The sequence below is a fragment of the Geospiza fortis genome, unplaced genomic scaffold (genome assembly GCF_000277835.1).
Source record: "Geospiza fortis unplaced genomic scaffold, GeoFor_1.0 scaffold131, whole genome shotgun sequence".
NCBI classification, from domain to species: domain Eukaryota; kingdom Metazoa; phylum Chordata; class Aves; order Passeriformes; family Thraupidae; genus Geospiza; species Geospiza fortis.
The window spans coordinates 780,669-798,817 of NW_005054391.1; the positions used below are offsets into that span (position 1 = coordinate 780,669).

General features: G+C 37.7%; 1 protein-coding gene across 1 annotated transcript; it reads left to right on the forward strand.

Moving 5' to 3' along the window:
* The first annotated feature begins 1,049 nt into the window (after window positions 1-1,049).
* On the forward strand, window positions 1,050-17,350 carry CEP97 (centrosomal protein 97). The gene is made up of 11 exons (XM_005425633.2): window positions 1,050-1,113; window positions 2,039-2,181; window positions 3,105-3,263; window positions 3,661-3,762; window positions 4,260-4,373; window positions 5,251-5,417; window positions 6,834-6,998; window positions 8,793-8,926; window positions 9,430-10,195; window positions 11,167-11,242; window positions 11,976-17,350. Exons 1-11 carry the CDS (start codon window positions 1,050-1,052, stop codon window positions 12,672-12,674), a joined length of 2,589 nt encoding a protein of 862 aa, XP_005425690.1. The 3' UTR covers window positions 12,675-17,350.
* Window positions 17,351-18,149: the final 799 nt, after the last annotated feature.

The following is an 18,149-nucleotide window of genomic DNA, read 5'->3' on the forward strand; positions in this document are numbered from 1 at the left end:
CCCCCGCTCTCGGGCGGTCCCTGAGGGCCCCGCGGCGCTGGAAGCGGCCGGGGCTGCGCGGGGCGAGGGGGGCACCGCGGGCACCGCTTCCCGCCCTGAGGAGCGCCTCTGGCTCGAGGCAGGACGGAGCACTGTCCATCGTGCTGGAGGGTCCCGCCGCCTTGTAGAACATTTATAGGCCAGGGTTTCAATGATATAGGGCCCGTTTTACCTAGAGGGGAGGGCTGAGAGGTTTTGGGGACAGCGCCACTTCTGAGGGTATAGTTCCTTGGTTCCTGCCAAGCGAGAAATAAGCAATTTTGAATGTTTTCCTGGGTCCTGAAAGCCTATTAGGAAAATCTCGTTCCCCAGGTATTATATCAATAAGTCTTCATGGAATGGAATAATTAATTTTGTAGAGTTACGCATGTGTATATAATTCATGCTATATACTGAATTGCTTAAGAGCAAGCAAACTAAAGCTTGATGCAAGGAGAAATACAAGTGATGTTGAAAGAGGGACCTATGCTTCTCTGAATCTTGAAGGTGCTCATAAAGGATACCCTCAGACAGGGAGATAACACCAGCACCCCAGGTCGTTTAACATCTCTGTGAAAACCTTCCTTTGTCAGCATCATGGAGAAGTGATTACAGCAAGTCTGACTGCAGGGGTGTCTAGTTCAATAGCAAAGCAGGCGGATGATGTTGCCATAGAAATACAGGTTCTTTGCAAATAGTTGTGTGTGTTAAGTAGCAGTTGGATCATTTTATACTTGAATGCTGGAAATCTATGAGAACTGTGTGTAAAGCCACATTCCAAGTGCCCCAGTTTGAATGGGACACCTCATGTGCATGAATGAAAGGATGACTCTTGCAATTCAGTACTGTGGGTCCTTGCCTATCTCCTAGGTTGGAGGGGCCAGTTGTGAATTTTTGTAACAAACCCTTGGATGAATGGGCAGATGCAAAGTTTGTCTGGTCAATTAAAGTGATCAAGTAGTTGCAGAGGTGACTGCTTGAGTGAGAAACAAGTGGTACTGTCTCCCTGAATGTGCAAAGACGGGAGTGTGATGGTTGCTGGCTCTGCGTTGCTCCTCTCCAAAGCTCTTGGGGCAACTGTGGATTTGAAAAAAAGTAATGAAAATAGAATAAATGTCATCAGACATCTTTTTTAGAAATGCATGTACTCTAGCTGACAAAACGGTACACAAAAAATGTTTGTCTTCATCCATAGTGTAGGTAAACCCTAAAAACCTATAAACTGTTCTATTAATATGTGCATCATATTAGGGTGAGAACAGTATTTGGGATATGTTGCTGAAAAAGGAAATATTATTTACTGAACAGATGCTAAGAGAACAAGAAGCACTACAGTGATGTTTGTACATCAAATACACAGCAGAGGCTCAATGTATGAAAATTAATACAATTATCAGGTGTCACTTTGGGTACCCAGTGATTCAAGCTCCCTGTACATGGCAAATGTTTGCTTTTTAACTTTATGTAGTGACCCTTTTTGCATGGAACATTTGAATTGTGTGTTGCATTAAGTAAATGGCCATTTACAGTTTGTTCTTCCCAATGCCCCCAGTGCTGTAGTATGGCTGCATAAATGCCTTTCTAGTTTAGATAGAATGCTTACACATAGTTAGTTGTCAAGTTGCTCAAAACTTAAATTCTCTGAAGAATTTTTAAATTTAGGTTCTTTTGAAATTTGGGGTTTTGAGGATCACACCTTTAAATTTAGCTACCAGAATTTTGCTGCATCTCACTTCAAAGGATTTTTGTGACTTTTCCAGAATTCTGCCAGAGTTCCTAACTGGGACAGTATCTCGTATGTATGTCTTCCAGTAACTGGATCAGTTACTCTTCAAGTGTTCAAGCTGAAGTAATTTGCTTCAGTTTTACATGGAAAAGAAAGTTAATCTGTTTTTCCAAATTATCTGCATCTATTATAAAACAAATCTTTTTATTTTGCATTGCTTTTCCAGTACATGTTCTCAAATATAAACTTTGTGGTGCTTTTTTTGTTGGTTTTTTTTCTCCTTTTTATTCTAAGGCTTGATAGTCAACTGCTCAGGTCAAGGATTGCAAAAGCTGGGTCCAACCTTGCCCTGTGATGCTGATACTCAGACTCTGATTCTGGACAAAAATCAGATAATTAAATTGGAACACTTGGAGAAATGCAGGAATCTGATGCAGGTCAGTGTTGCTTGATTTGAAATTGTTATCAAATAATGGTGCTATGATGTTAGCATCTTCTGCCTTCAGGCACTATTATGTAATTGAAGTAAGCTAGCAGTAAGCTTCACAGGAAAATAAATGATGACTAAAGTAGAAAGCTTTGCTTTCAGTGGAGGTCTGCAGTTGATAGTGGAGGGGATTGTAACTAAAAATGAGCTAAATAAATCCTAATGGGGGAGGGACATGATAAGAACACTTAGAGAAGTCACTGATAACTCAAATTTTGATACTTCTTAGCTTTTGAGTACTTGGGCTTTGTAACCTTAAAAATAATTTTCTATTATCACTGAAAGTTCTTCTGGATAGACTGGAAGCTGCCTGATTACATCTACAGACAAGCTACACTGAGTTGGCAGAGGTGGGGTTTGTTGCTACAACAAACCTTCACTGCCCTGCCAGCTTGGTGACCATGTTACTGAAGTGTGTGTCTAGTCAGGATTTACCCTTTAAAAAGTTTGTGATTTACAGTCCTATTAGCACAGGATCTGCTTGAGAATTGTGTGAAGTACATTTTGTCCTCTGCCATATTGACAGTAAATGCAATTTTACACCAGGAATCGGGCAACAATTTGCACAATGAATTGGCAATTCTGATATTACAACCTTATTTTCATATGACACAATTCCTCATTCTTTTTCCTTTATTTAGCAGTTGCTAGGAGAATTTGCTCTTAAGTTTGTGGCGTGAGCTGTGAGGACTCATGTTCTTTGATCAGTAATTTATTTCCTGGCTCTTGCAGGTTTTTTGTCTATGTCATTTACTTGAAAATGAAACACGTAGATTGAACAAGTATCTGTTGGAGTAGATTTTTAACTACTAGAAGTAAGATCTTAGTCTGTCTACATAGTTAAAATTGTTTATTTTGTGTGTCCATGTGCAGCTCTCTGTAGCCAACAACCGTCTGGTGCGAATGATGGGTGTGGCAAAACTGACCAAGCTCCGAGTGCTCAACTTGCCTCATAATAGTATTGGGTACGTGGAAGGGCTGAAGGATTTGGTGCACCTGGAATGGCTGAATTTGGCAGGAAATAACATTAAGGTAAAGTATTTAGTCTGTTGCATTTACCAGAATCTTCTGTTATAGAAATTTGGAAAATGCTGCAAAGAAATCTGAATATGTTTTGATGGGAAAAACGTTAATGTTTTATGTCTACTGGCTTATGAAATAGAAGATGGCAGCTTTGGAGTAGAGTTGTCTAGGAAAAAATTAAAGGTTTGATATCAAAAAGAAATGAAAGTATGGAAGTAGCCTCCAAAATAGGAAAAAGAATTATGATCTTTAAAATACAACTGTATTAAAACATGGTTTTTATTTTGTGTTACTTAGCTAGTGGGGTTTTTTTATCTTTCAAAATAATTTATAATTATTGATACCTGGTTTTATTTAGTAGCTGAAAAAGGATTACTGTGAGTAACTGATTTCTTTATTTTTGTAGGCCATCGAACAAATCAATTCCTGTCTGTCTCTTCAGCATCTTGATCTGTCAGACAATAACATAGCTCAATTAGGTGATCTCTCCAAGCTTACCTCACTGAAGGTAGATGTTCTATCTCTGTTTTTAATGCATTTTATACACAAAGAAATTTGCTTTGAAAATTGCTGCTTTTGGACATTCACTCTTTGAACACTAGCTCTTAGAGCATTTTAATTCATTAACTGTAATTTCTAGAGGGAAGCCTGTGAATATTCTTCCTTGTTTTGAAGTTGCAGGAGCTGAGGCAGTGATTTTTCTATAGCCATCTAATGAATTTGATAAAGATATGATGGTGATATCATCTTCATAATTCTTTGTTCTCTTATCTCCTATCATGAATCAAAACAAAACATACTTCTAACTCTTCCAACATGCACGCTGTAGAGGAAAACGTTTCCAAACGTTTCCAAACGTTTCCAAAAACGTTTTTTTGGTGACTGTGACCAGAAAGTCTTACTTATCCTTCTTTTACAATGTATTTTTGTCAGGTGATGCCTGAAAAAGAAATCTGTGGGTTTTGATCAAGCATTCATTTCATCACATGTGTTTTTATTTTATAGACTCTGTTGCTACATGGAAATATTATAACTTCACTTCGCACTGCCCCTGCTTGCCTACCTCAGAGTTTGACTATTTTTTCTTTGGCAGAAAATGAAATCAGAGACTTGAATGAGGTAAGATGTAGAAGGTAGATCACCTTATCTTTAGGTAGACTGAAAGAATGAAGTTGAACAATTTTTTTGAGATTGTAACTGAAAATGGGCTCTCTTTTCTGAAACAACCCAACTTACAATAGTTTAATTGTTTATACGTAATAACCATATTTGCATTAGCTGCACAAGCTAGTGGTATCTTAGTCTGGAAAGAAATTTGCCTTTTTTGTTACGTTTTTGTTATTCAAGGATATTACTTTTAGGCATAACCTTTTCTAGTTGTCTGAAAGTTGAAAGCTGAGCTGATTAAGTGCTGCAGAGAGCCTCTGCAGCTGCTGGGATTAGAACAGAGGTTTGAATTGCACTTGTTGCCACTGACCTATTTTTCAAACTGTGTAAGAGAAACAAATAATCTGCCTGTGACTTTTGTCTTTATTGTTTTGTTTGTTTGATTTATTATTAGTAGCAGCCAAAACTCTTAGTTAGGATTTCATGTTGGAAGAAAATTTTTTGGTAATAATTTCTCTTCAAAACAGGGCAGGGTTTCTCCAGCTTTTTGGCTTGCCTTTTTTTTTTCCCCTTTGTTTGTTTTCAAAATCAACAGCTGTTGCAGTAAACTGCACTCATACTACACCTTTCTATACATAAAGCCTCATTCCCAAATTTTAAGAGAAGGTAATACTTTCCAAGGACTAATAGCATTTACAGAAGAATCATTGGGAAATGGCAGTAACTGATAGAAGGTCCTTTGTAGTCCTTTGTAGTCCTTCGTGTTCAAAAATCAAATGTGATTTTTGATTTATTTATCATTCTGTTGTTTTACACAAGCTGTCCAGCTGTAGTTAGGAGAAATGTGGAATGTTTTGCTCAGTTAACAAATGTATTTTGTTTTCTCAAGGTTTCTTTCCTGGCCTCTCTTCACCACTTGGAGCAGCTGTCAATTATGAACAATCCTTGTGTGATGGCCACACCTTCTGTCCCTGGCTTTGACTACAGGCCTTATATTGTCAGCTGGTGTCTGAACCTTAAAGTTCTTGATGGATATGTGATTTCTCAGAAGGAAAGGTGACATAATAATATTATTAAATCTCTAAAATTATTACATGAAGTTTGGCTAAGCTAAAATTGCTTTAGCTAAATTTTTTATCTGTTACATTGGAATTATTATTTAGTTAGCTTAGATAGAAGTATGAAGTTAAGCTTTTGTTTTATTACTCAAATCACAGAAGCACTTCTACAAAGCAAAACTGGTAGCAGCTCATCAGTGTCTGGTACCCTTTCTTTACAGCCTCTTTGACTTTGCAGCCTCTTTGACTTTGCAGGATGTGACAATCAGCAGGAGTTAAAGCTGTTGTCTTGAGGGAAGCTTAAACTTGCCTTTATATAAGCATGATTTGCCTGTGCATTTCTACGTTTGGCTTTTTTTTGTTATCAGTTAGTTGAATATTATTTTGCTCAAATCACTTGTTACTGTATCACTGTGCTCATTATATCCCTATGATATCTGTATGACAAAGTTCTTGACATCAGAACAGTCCAAGCATAAATATTATCCAGTATAAGGACATTCCAGTCCAGGACACTAACATATTCCAGGACATTAATGTCCTTTTTCCCCCTGTTACTAAAATAAAAATGTGCCCTTCTTTTGGTCAAATGTGAACCAATTCTATTTCCGTTTCACCATAACATGCTATGACTTCCCAGGAAAGTTGCCTGTTGGAATTCTAGACTTCTTTTTCATTACTAATGGGATGATTTGTATTAACTATATTATTACACATAGGTGTATTATATTAAATAATCTCAGGCAGAAATTAATTTGAAAAACAGACTTGTTGAATACTTTTTAGCAATATGTGCTCTCTGTGTTTGTTTTGCATGTTTTTGTTTCTGTGAAGGCTTTCCTGATAAGTTCATTGAGACAAATGCATTTTCAGTGCTCAAAGACTACACACAAAGCAGAGACTGCACAGTTTTGGACAAGTGGATTTGTTGTTTTGGGTTTTTTTTGTTTGTTTCATCTATGCTTAAGTGAATTAGTACATTATTCATTGTTCTGATAGTGACATTGCCAGTTTCCCTGGGTGTTGGGAAGGATGAAATTTTGACAGGAAAGTCTCACAGATATGTATGCTTGGTATAAAGATTTTTGAATGTGGAATCTGAAGAAGGAATAGAAATGAAAGCAAGTTTTGATATAGAAGAAGAGAATTGCTGAGCCAGTCTTGCAGGTTGTTACCTGGCCATTGCCAAGATGTGTTCCACATCTTGTAGATTAGCTCTTTCGTACCCACTAGAAATACTGTAGTGAAAACAGAGTTACTGTTTCTATGCTGTTATTTATTATATTATAATGCTATTTATTATATTATAATGCTATATATATGCTATTATATATTATATCTATTATTTCTATGCTGTTTCTATGCTGTTTATTAAAGGTGCCATTTATTAAACCATTTTCCCCCTTCCTAACAGTTTGAAAGCAGAATGGCTCTACAGTCAAGGGAAAGGAAGGTCATTTCGACCTGGGCAGCATGTTCAGCTAGTTCAGTACTTGGCTACTGTTTGTCCTCTCACATCTGCATATGGACTCCAGACTGAAGAGGATGCCAAACTGGAAAAAATACTGAGTAAACAAAGGTGAAAATTTAGTTTCTTTCTTAAGAGAATGTAATTGAGAACATAATTCTATATCTGATGTGTTAGATGTAGTAAGATTTCATTTTAAGTATTTCAAAGTAACGAGGGCTGGAGATGCAAAGTGCAGGATGTGTCCTAGATGGGATTGAGAGGCAAGGCAGCAGCAGCAGGAGTGTTTTTGTGCTTTCTGGGCCATCTAGGGGAAAATTCCTTTGTATTTTTCAGCCTGTGGTTTGTAGGACACTGAAAGTAATTCGTGTTAGAACTGTGATTAAAATAACCAAACTATGCACTGGGATTTTTTTTTTATTGCCACACAAAAAAATTATGAAAACTACAAAAAGGAGCTTAGCTTTTGCTCTAATTGTAAATGAGGACTACTGTGGTACACTGATGTATTAGCCACTTTTTTATTGTTGGGATATTCTTGCTTGGTTTTAAAGTTGTCCTTTGGGGGGCACTGTTCCCATTGATGCATTTGTCCATCTGTAATCTGTCATCTGAGGTCTGTCAGCAGAGGCCTCTGGAGAGCCTGCTGGTTCTGCCAGCAGTAGCTGTGTTGCTAAGGCCTGTGCAAATATATGAGTAGAGTTATCATGGTGTGTTTCTTGTCCATGTGAAGGTGAGCTAATTTTGGTTAGAAGCCAGAAAGCAAAGCAATACAGGTTGTTCTATTCTATTGACAAACTTTTTCTTGCAGAAAGAGCAGAAAATTCAGCTCCCAGGAGCAGGCTACCTAAGTGGCATAGTGTGGTTAAAAGCTGAGCAACAAAAGTGTTGTAGTTAGCAGAAGGATATCTCATAAAAAGGGCCAGAAACTTGGGAGCATCTGGAAGGAGTTACTGCCCACTTTGCAAGTGTAGATTGGTCTCCAGGAGGAAATTATAGAAATGTTTTAGCTGTTTCTGAGGAGAAGGTGCAGTCATGCATCTTGACCTTGGAATCTCTAGCTAAGTGCTCTAGCATTCACATGTTTCTGGGGAAAATCCAGGGAGTTGTTCTGCTAAATATAACTCTTCAAAAATTAAAAAACCCCTCAACAACCAAGCCACAAAAGCCCTAGTAGAAAAAGCAATCCCACCAAATCCTCACCTGTATATATGCACATGCATATATGATTTACACAACAGTTTGACTTTGTCCTCTGTCTCCTGAGCTTCTAATTTAGCTGGGCTGAAACAACCTGTGTGTTCTCTGAGTTTGTAAAAGATGATCTTTTTTGTGGCAATATTTGTTGATTTGCACTAGGATTTCAGGCTGTTAGTAACAGGAGCACCTATTCCTTGATTCACTCACTTTGAAATGTAAAAGATACTCCACCATTCCTCAAACTCCTCTATACCTACACACATAATGTATTCCACTTTAGAAATTTAAAATATTTGCATGACTTCTTTGTGTTTAGAAATACCTCATGGTTTTCAGTTTATAGTCAGAACTGCATGTTGGGCTTTTTCTCATTTTTATTTGGTTGGTTTTTGTGGTTTTTTTTGGGTTTTTTTTGTTTGGTGTTTTGTTTTTGGTTTTGTTTTTGTTTTTTTTTTTTTTTTTTTTAACATGTAATGAAGAAAGAGGGGCTGGAGGAAGGGGAGCAGGAGAAGACTGCAGTTTCCTATTTTGTGAGTAGTCCTGTTAGTGTCTTGTGTGTATAGGAGTCTGCATAACAAGCCTCTCCTTTAGAATGTTTTGATCACTTGTTTCTTTTGAAGTAGTTCATAGTTTCTTTTAGATGTTTTCTGTACAAAAGAAGTTTTAAATGAAACGTAAAATCTCTTGTTGGCACTCTGTGCTTAGATTCCACCAGAGGCAGTTGATGCATGAAAACCAAAATGAGGAACCACGTACATTTTCTGCTCCCAGCAGAGCAGTGCCAGTTGCTCATGAACACAGTGGGCTGGCCCAACCATCACAGATGGTTCTTGAAAAGGGTAAGTAGCTTATCTACTTCTGTGGAAATAAATATTTTTCTTTTGAGTGTAGGTAACTTTATGGAAGGAATTTCAGAACAAGGCACTGTTATTGTTTTATTTTATTGATCTTCTATTTTCTCAACTGAAGTTGTACATTGTTTCTAAAAAAAAATCCAGTCCATGCTGATTTGTGTCTTGAAATGCTAGTAGGCTGGTTAGGCAAAAAACCCAATCCAACAAAATAAGAGTTACTACTTTGACTTTTGCATTTTATACAAGTTTATTCTCCAAGGAAGTGCAGTTTGTGCCTTTTCTTGTACCCAGTGTTTGCCAAGTTTGGATGGTACGGTGGTAAATATTGTCCTGATACAGAAATAATGCTCATCGTTACTAACGTGTTAGATCATCTTACCCACCCAGGTGCTAACTGTCAAAACAAAATGGGAATCCCTATGAATTAAACAAACTATTAATATTATTGAAATACTCTAACACTATAATGTGCCTTTCTGCCTATCTAGAACCTGTCATCCAGAGGAATTCTTGGGTTGGACCAAGTGCAAACAGTGATCATTCCTATGCAGTAAAGAACATTTTTCTTCATGAAAGAAGCTTTCCCAAGGAGCTACACCTGGAAGATGTACAGACAGATGAAGACAAACTAAACAGCAGCCTTTTATCCTCAGAGTCTACTTTCATGCCAGTTGCTTCAGGATTGTCTCCAGTGTCTCCTGCCTCAGACCTGAAGCTACGTGCAATCAATTTGGGCCTAGAAGATGATGACGATACAGTGATTGAAGGTGTGAGAGATATTAATAATAGGGAAACAACTAAAAAGCAAGAAGCTTTGTCAGGAGAGCACCCTAATAGAGCAGCAGGAAGTGTGGAAACACAAGTGAATATCAAAGAAATCCTACAGGTACCTGCTCCTGAGCTGGTAACAGCTGGCCTGGCTGCAAGGACTGGCCACTATTTAGGGGCCTCTGAAGGCCAAGTTCGGCACAGTCACCCCAGCACCTTGCTAGGTGCCGAATCAGGAGTGAAAACTCTTTGTCCTGAGCAGATGACAGAAGAAAGGTCTGGTTCACTGGCTGGGCAAGGTGCAGCACCAGCTGATCGAGGTGCAGCTGAACTGCAAAGGATGGCTGAAGCAGCTACCAAGCTTCAAGCATCCTGGAGAGGATTTTACACCAGGAACCACCATCCTCAAGCCAAGGAAGTGCGGAGTGAAATTCGCCTACACAGAATGCAGCAGCACATCATTTATTTAACAGCTGAAATAGAAAAGTAAGTTGAGGTCATGCTGTGTATTTGCAAGTCTGTCTGAATAGAACCATCATTCCAGAGTATTTCAGAACAGATATAGATGATCTAACTACTCACAGTAGAACCTAACATCAGAAACACAAAACTGATTACATTACAGGATTACTTCCTGTAAGGTAAGCACAATTTTGCACATAGCTATTCATACTCTCAAAGTGCCTTCTATAAGTGGATTGGGTTAGAACACATTTTTCTATTCCTATTTTGGCAGGACTTGCATATTTCAAAATAGAAATTGCTGAGTGGTTTGTTTTTTTTTTTAATTTGTCTCCTCACAATTAGAGTGTATAAATCAAGTGTCCATATTGGGAGTCATTATTCTGTTGCTGGTAAAAAGAATAATTTCCTCTACCTTGTATGATACAATTTTAAAATGTGACTCTGTGTTTGGTTCTGTTTTAATTTTTGATCCTGTGAATTCATGTTTGGAGAAGATCATAGTCGAAGTTCCTCAATTTGTAAGCCAAAAATTCTGGATTTACTTTATATCTTTCTGGATCAGCCTGGATCAGTCAGTCTGACAGGCTCTTTTTCTTCACTCTCACAAGTGACAAAAGCTCTGTAAATCAAGTAGAGTGCTCAGTGAATCTCTAGAAACTCCCAATGCTTATACATCATACCCCATCCATATATCAGTGGGACAGCATAATTTGAAATGAAGTTTCAGTTTACAAAAAGACACATTATTGCCAAGTCAGCAAATGTGCTGCAGTAAAAGGAAGCAGAATTTAAATGTAACTGAAAAAGAAACTTGAAGTCAGCAGCTGGGTATTTATGGCAAGCCAGACTGCAGTAATTTCTTAATGTTAGGCTCTGTTGTATCTTTCAAAAGTGCTGTTATATAAGTAGGCATTTTTATGTGTTCTTGTTGCTCTTGTTACCCAAATGTTGCTTATTTAAGCTGCATAAATTTTGGATGTGTGTTCTTGCAGACTGAGAACAGAAAGAGAGGAAGATAAAATGCAAAGGCTCGTACAGGAGGAAGCTATCAAATTTCTTTGGAACCAGGTAAGTAATTTTAGTCCTCTTGTTTTTCTGCTTAAATGTGAATTTGGAATTCGAATTTGAATCTGCCTATATGTGAATTCACATTATTTCTTACTGTCGATCCTGTAGAGACAGTCAATATAGTTCAGTTTTTCCAATTATTTGAGTGGTTTAATAGACTCTTACTATATTGTCTGCTGTACTGGTATTGTGGGTGAAAATAACCTTCAGAACATTAGTGCAAGAACACAGGTTTTACTACTAAAGACTAAATAGTGGTGTGGTGTGAGAAGGAAAACAAAATGCAAGACAAGCTAAATAAACTTAAGCAGAACTGAAGAATTATGTGACTGGTAAATGCCCATGCCAAATGAAATTATATCAAGCTGTGTTTCTTGTGAGCAATTCATTTTTGAGGCAGGAAAGTTGTTAATACACCTTTTAATAAGCTTTTCTTACAACAATAAGGTTGTTTTCTTAAAAATGGATAAATCCTTTCTGGTTTTAATAATAGATTGCTTTTTCTTCAGGTACTTGATTTGGGAGCTTTTGTGCTCTGTTAGTGTTTGGCATGTAGGTTTAAAAGCCATGATTTCACAGTAAGAAGAACAAAGTTTCCCTAATGATATAGAAAATCTTCTGTTTGGCACTTGGTCGTGGATTTTATACTAGGGCTTGGTTGCTAAATGCAAGCAATCCTCTAGAAATCAAAATACATTTATCTGCATTTCATAATAATTTTTTTTCTATACAGGTTAAATCTCTTCAACAATGGCAGCTTTCAGTGATGCAGAATTTAGGTGGTGCTGGGATCCCTTCATCCAATACTTTATATTTATCCAAACCACCTCTTCAGTCATCCACAGTGGAGCAAGAAACCCCACCAGCTGTTAGTTCTGCTTTGTTAGCTCCACCTAGTGAGGATGATCTTCAGGAAAAGTCTTCGTTGCACTTCCCAGATTCTGGGTTTCATTCTTCTGCAGCTGATCAGACTCATGCCAGTGAACTGTGTAGCTCTGCAAAGAGCTTAGCTGAAGGAAGTGAGAGCTCCCTTTCAATGGAAACCATCAAACAATATGGCAATTGTGTTTCAGCATGTTGTTCAGATGGGGAGGGTGGGCAAAGTAAAGAGAGCTCTAGTAATGTGCAGGACAACGCACTGATAGAACAGTATTTAAAATCTGTTCAGCAGCTGGAAGAGGCTGATGAAGACACAGATTGCAATGAGGAAATGGAGGGCAGCTGTCTACAAGTGTCTGTGTCAGCAGAAAGCCAAGATTCTTCCTCTGACACTGTCTCTGTAGAGCTCCCTCAAGACACATCTTCCCCTGTCCGAGGTGAAATCTGTCAGACACCACCAGAAAGCTACAAACTGAATTCAGGAATAGTAGAAGGGAAGCAAACAGACTGTGATTCTTCGTTTCAGATGCTGCATGTTGGGATAGCTGTATAATAGGATCGTTTCCACAAAGGACTAGGGATTCCATTTCACTTTCTCTTTCTTCTTCCTGTTTATACAAAACTTACTTTTCGTGTGTGCTGTTTCAGATTCTGACTCATGTTATGAATTTATTTTGTAATTACTATTTTATTGATGTTGCTGAGGATTGATACTAACTATGCTAACCTGAAATCAGCAAAGTTCTCAGTAACAATCATAATGCACTTTATTTTCAAACATAAAACTGGTATCCTAATAACTGGCCTCCATTAAATTAATTCTGAAGATTGGGGGGTGGATGGTGGTGGTGGTAGTGTTTGCTGTAAATTCACTTTGGTGAATGTGTTAGTAAGTATTTGTTTGGTTTTTACTTGCAAAGAAAAATTAAATTCTTATTTTGCAAAGAGAAGAAAACAATATGGGAAGAAATGGAGTCAATACAGGTAGTATATCCTGTCATAGGCAGGATACAGCTTCCTGAGAAAGATGAAAAGTTGCTTTTCAGACTTCATTTGACTTAAACAAGAGTAACTTGGTCAGTGTATCAAAGGTGCATTCCAGAAAACCAGTGTCCAAGTCAGTGACTTTTTTGTAAATAACTTGAAGCTGCTGGTGAGGAATTAGATCATTTACATACACACAGAAACAAGGAATTACAGGAGAGAGACCTCAGGGAGCTTCAAACAAGCTTTGACCTTTGTTTGCCCTGGGGTTGAATTTCCCTGCCTTCTCAGGTAAGATTCAAAATGGAACCAGTAGCAGCCAGGACTAAGGAAGAATTTCAGAAGGGCATGTGATTTGGGAACATTATTTCCAGGGCTGCCCTGCTGGGTTATAGCAGCAGATTTGGTGGTGTATCTTTTGCTGCACTAGGCTGCTAATGTCCATGTGGGATTTGGATTTGCGTGACTTTCAGGACATCAGTGAGTTTGCTGCATCACAACTACTTCTATTTACAGGTATAAATACTAAAAGCAAATGCCATGACTTAACTATTTCCTGATATCTCTGTTGGGTTTTTTGGTTGGTCTTTTTCCCCTGTATGTCCACTAGTTGACATTTTAATTAAATGTGGATAAAAAGTTGTGTTTCTTCCCTGTTAGCAAATATGCTGAGATACCTAGGCTATGCTTTCCACTTAAACACTGGGAAAGCAGCAGGCTTTGTATCTTATCCAGCCATTGCTATGTTGGGTTTTTTAATGGAAAACGATCAGGTATCTTAGTATATGTCAACAGTGACAAGGGAAATCTGTTTTGCCATGTGATTTGTGATGGACAATAGTGAAATAAAAGTTGATGTTGTGATTTACAGGGGTCAGTTGCATTTTGCAACATGTACTGGAAGCGCAGTGTTGCAGTAGTTTGCTAATGTTTACTTCCCAGTTACAAAGACACATGCTTATTGTAATTCTCTGGATCCACAGGTTAACTTCTGATGCTATGGTGTCACTAAAATTAACTAGCACTCTTTAAAAGGACTCTTATGGCCATGTTACCGTGTAAAATAATTTAGTTTTTGTGAAAGCTTTGGTTTCATGTCTGCTTTTGGTTCCAAGCTGAAATTTGCCACTACTCAGGAGTTTGGTATGAGGCCAGTATCTGCTTGAGGCCTCAAAATATCCTTTATTTAGAACATAAATGGTGTATTGAACTTGTACCAGCCATCTTCCCAGTGGTGAAGTTCACCTTGGAAGAATAAAGCTTGCCTCTATACTCTTGTATAGAGTAGCCATCATCTCTTTTTCTCCCACCCAACAAAAGTTCTAGGGCACCAACTTCTCCAGAGAGCAGTCTCTGCAGTCAGGCTGACCTTTGACTGTGCCTTGCATATGTGGGAGCATTAAGGAAAACCCAGAACAGCAGAGGTGGTAGGTCCTTAATGTGCTGTCTTTCTAGCTGAATGTAGTCACAGCACATTTATAGCATGACCATATTCATAATTAGATCTTGGAGCACAGTTGTGCTTGGGTTTTGAAAATGGTACAGGTGCATTAATGTATCACAGTGCCTGATTACTTGGGCAAAGCAGTGTGGAGTCCACAGGATCATACCCTTGTCCTCTGAAGGTGCTGAACTTGGCTTTAAATCTGCCATGCCTGGGGATCTGCAGCTCATAGGACTTAGCTCTTTGAATGTCAGTATGTTATATAAAACACCCAAACGTCAAATTGCATATTGAGAGAGGAATTCTTTCAGTGTTTGAAACAGTTCTGGATCTTGCACTCTGGAGGCAGTGGTCAGGTGTAAGTTCTCTTTCATGTCAGAGTGTTTTATTGCCAGACCTGGAAGAAACTAGACCACTGCCTCGATAACAATGTTTCTCTTAGTGGAGACACTGAGGGAGCATATGTATTTTGCTGTTGTGGATTGTCACTTCTGCTGCGCAGTTAGAGGTGAAAGAACTTTAATTTTGGAGTTGTCAGAGGGGGAAAACTTGGTGCAAGTAAATTTTTTATGGAAGCCCTAGATGTTTCTTGATATTTCCTTTTGTTATTAGAACTTGCAAGCACAAAGACAAGACAACCTGCTTTAACTAATGCCGAGGTCAGCTGTTGTCATTATTAATGTGTAACCTGTATATACAAAAATGGTTTTATGCCGGTACAGCGAAGCATGTACCGACAAATACTCAGCTTTATCTTACTCCTTGGGAAACGGTGAAATACTAGAAATTTTTTTTCTAATGTTCTGAAAAGTATCTTGCATATGTAGAAGAAGAGTTGCCTAAAGATAGAGAAATCAGAGAATGGTGAAGTTTTGGATTAGTTTTTACAGGGTTAAATGTAATTAGCTTGTATATACAGAAAATATTTTCATCCTGACCATTAAAATACATACCGGCAAAGATATAATGAGGGATACAGTGGAAAAATAAGGAGTAAAACTGAATGTATCCTTAAAATTGTCTCCTTTCAGCCCTGGTTTGAACTCTCAAAAAATCATGATGTGGAAATATCATAGTTGAATATATGGCTTAGCATTACTCATTTTTGTTTAAGTAAGTTTCCTTAATCTAGGTGTGTAATATTCTTTTAGCTGGATAGGGATGCACAGTTTTCCTTTGGAGGTGATGGAAATTTCATAAAGAAATTAGAAGGCCTAAAATAGATCTGAAACTTCCCTGTGTTAATATTGTATTCTTTCCTTTTGAAAGGCTTCATGATCAGCAGAAGAATGTACTTTGTAGAGGAAAAGCTTATCTCTGGTGTTTTGTCCTGGACTGAACCTCCAGTGTTACTGGGAGAGATCACTTGGTTATTTGCCAGGTGATGTTGCCAGCTCTGCTGTGAGTACAGTTGAAATGCTTCTTTAATTTGCTTCAGAAAAATCAGATAAATATAGCTTAGGCTATTTAAACTGCACCACACAAGTAGTTTTGCCCCAAATGAGGTAGTTGGCACATGAAAGCCTGTTTTCAGCTAGTCTGTGGTAAAAATGACTCTTTGGCCTCTTTTTCTGAAGGCTGGGACAAGTAGTTCTATATACCATAAGGCAAGAAGGCATTAAGACTGCAAATTTTGTTTTGCTGCTTCTAAACCACAAATGTCCTTCAGCAAATACTTAAAAAAATCCTTGCTAAACTAAATTGCAGAAGCCTAACAGTTGTTGATAGTTAAGTTTCTTAAACAACCATAGGTTCCACTATTTGCATGCAGCAGTTTAAATAATGCACTTAGCAGCCAGTCTCTATATTAAAAAGTTGGGGTTTTTTCTGAATAATGTTTGTATTTGAGCTTGCAAACTGTTCCTGGTTTTTTTTATGAATTTGTATATATTGTCTGAAGAATTCCAATTTTTGTTTCTACTTGTAGCAGGTTATCTGATGAAAAAAAATTGAATATATGTTCCTTTGAGATTACCTGGGTAATTTTTGCTGCACTTGATGTTCTAGTGTGTCTCACACAGATACACTTTTTCCTGAGAGGATAAAATTGTAGCAGTTAGGGGAAACTGACTGAATGACAATAAAATGTAAAAACCGGTCAGTTCCCTGCTAGTGGAAAAGACACTTCCTTTTTTTTTCCCCTCTCCTGTTGTAGTAACTTCCCCACCTTCCCCTTTGAGGACTGTGCCACCCAAATAAGTATGCATCAAGTATTCATAAAGTCTTTCAAAATGTCTACTTTTAATAGTTACACTTATTTTTTCCCAGATTAGCTTTCTAGGACAAGTTACTGAGAAACACTTGCTTTCTATATGCCTACCAAAAAGTTGGTCTGTCTATTTTTAAATGTTTTCTTTGTCAGTAATGGAAAAAGCACAGGATCCCTTTCTTGCAAGAACATAAACCAGTATTTATCAGGAAAGGTGCTTTATCTCTTGGAAAGTGCCATGCCAAATTTTATTGTGCAAGAGCTCTCAGTAAGAATCTTTTTTCTGGCTTTGTTACGTTTATAAGTATATGGGCCAAATTTATTTGTAGCATAATTCTACTGAATTAATTTTTTTGAGATTTCACAGTGGTGTTCTACCTCTAAACTAGAATTTGAGAAGAAAAGAACAATTGGGTACTGGTTTGTCTCTCTATTTCTTGCTGTTTTCTGTGAAGAATGGTGGGTGGTTAAATTGGTACAGTTCATATATTTTCTATAAGTGTTTACATTTTGGATTTATTGTTTCTTAAGTATTTTGTTTGTATTGCTGAGTTTTGAATTTTAAATAAATGATTTGTACATTTATTGAAAATTTTAAGGTGTACCTTATATTGACTTTTATGGCTATAGTCATAATCTTACAATTGGAGAGCTCTTCTGGACATGGGAAGCTCAGGAATAGAAAGCAAGTGATGGCAAGATAAGCATTGGCATTCCTTACTTGGCACAGCTAAGACATCTGATAGCCACTGTTCCAGTGCCTAGGACAGTAAGTGTAATAGGGTACGACTGAAATTGGTCTTTGTGATTTGCAGCCCTTTGTTTCCAGCCCTCTTTTGTGTTCTTAATTACCTGCTGTGTTTAAATTAAAAGATGTGGCAGTATTCTGTGCAGAGTTTTCTAGAGAGAGAATTAAGACAAGGGCTTATCGAGAGAAACAGAATTACAATGTGTGGTGTTGCCTCTCTTAGTTTGGTCAGATACCTGCTTTCTTCTTAAACAAATGAAGGCTAATTAAAGCTTTTAGGCTTTAGCAAAAAGAAACAGTTGAGGAGTTCAGACATACATGAAAGTCATGTTTTACTGCAACACACTTCTCTGAAAGGTAAAAAAAATTACAACAATAACAAAACTGAAACAACATAGTTAACTTTGTTTTCACTCAACTTGTAACACATGGAGGTTTGTAGACATTTTAAACTCTTTACTATGTGTTTCTACTTCATTACACCAAAGAAATTTTTTTTTTTAAGTGGGACTCTTCTGTATATACTGTTATGGTGGTGAGGCACTGGAACAGATTGCCCAGAGAAATGCATACCCCAACCCTGGAAGTATTCAAGGCCAGTTTGGATGAGGAATTGAGCAATCTGGTCTGGTTTCTGCCATGG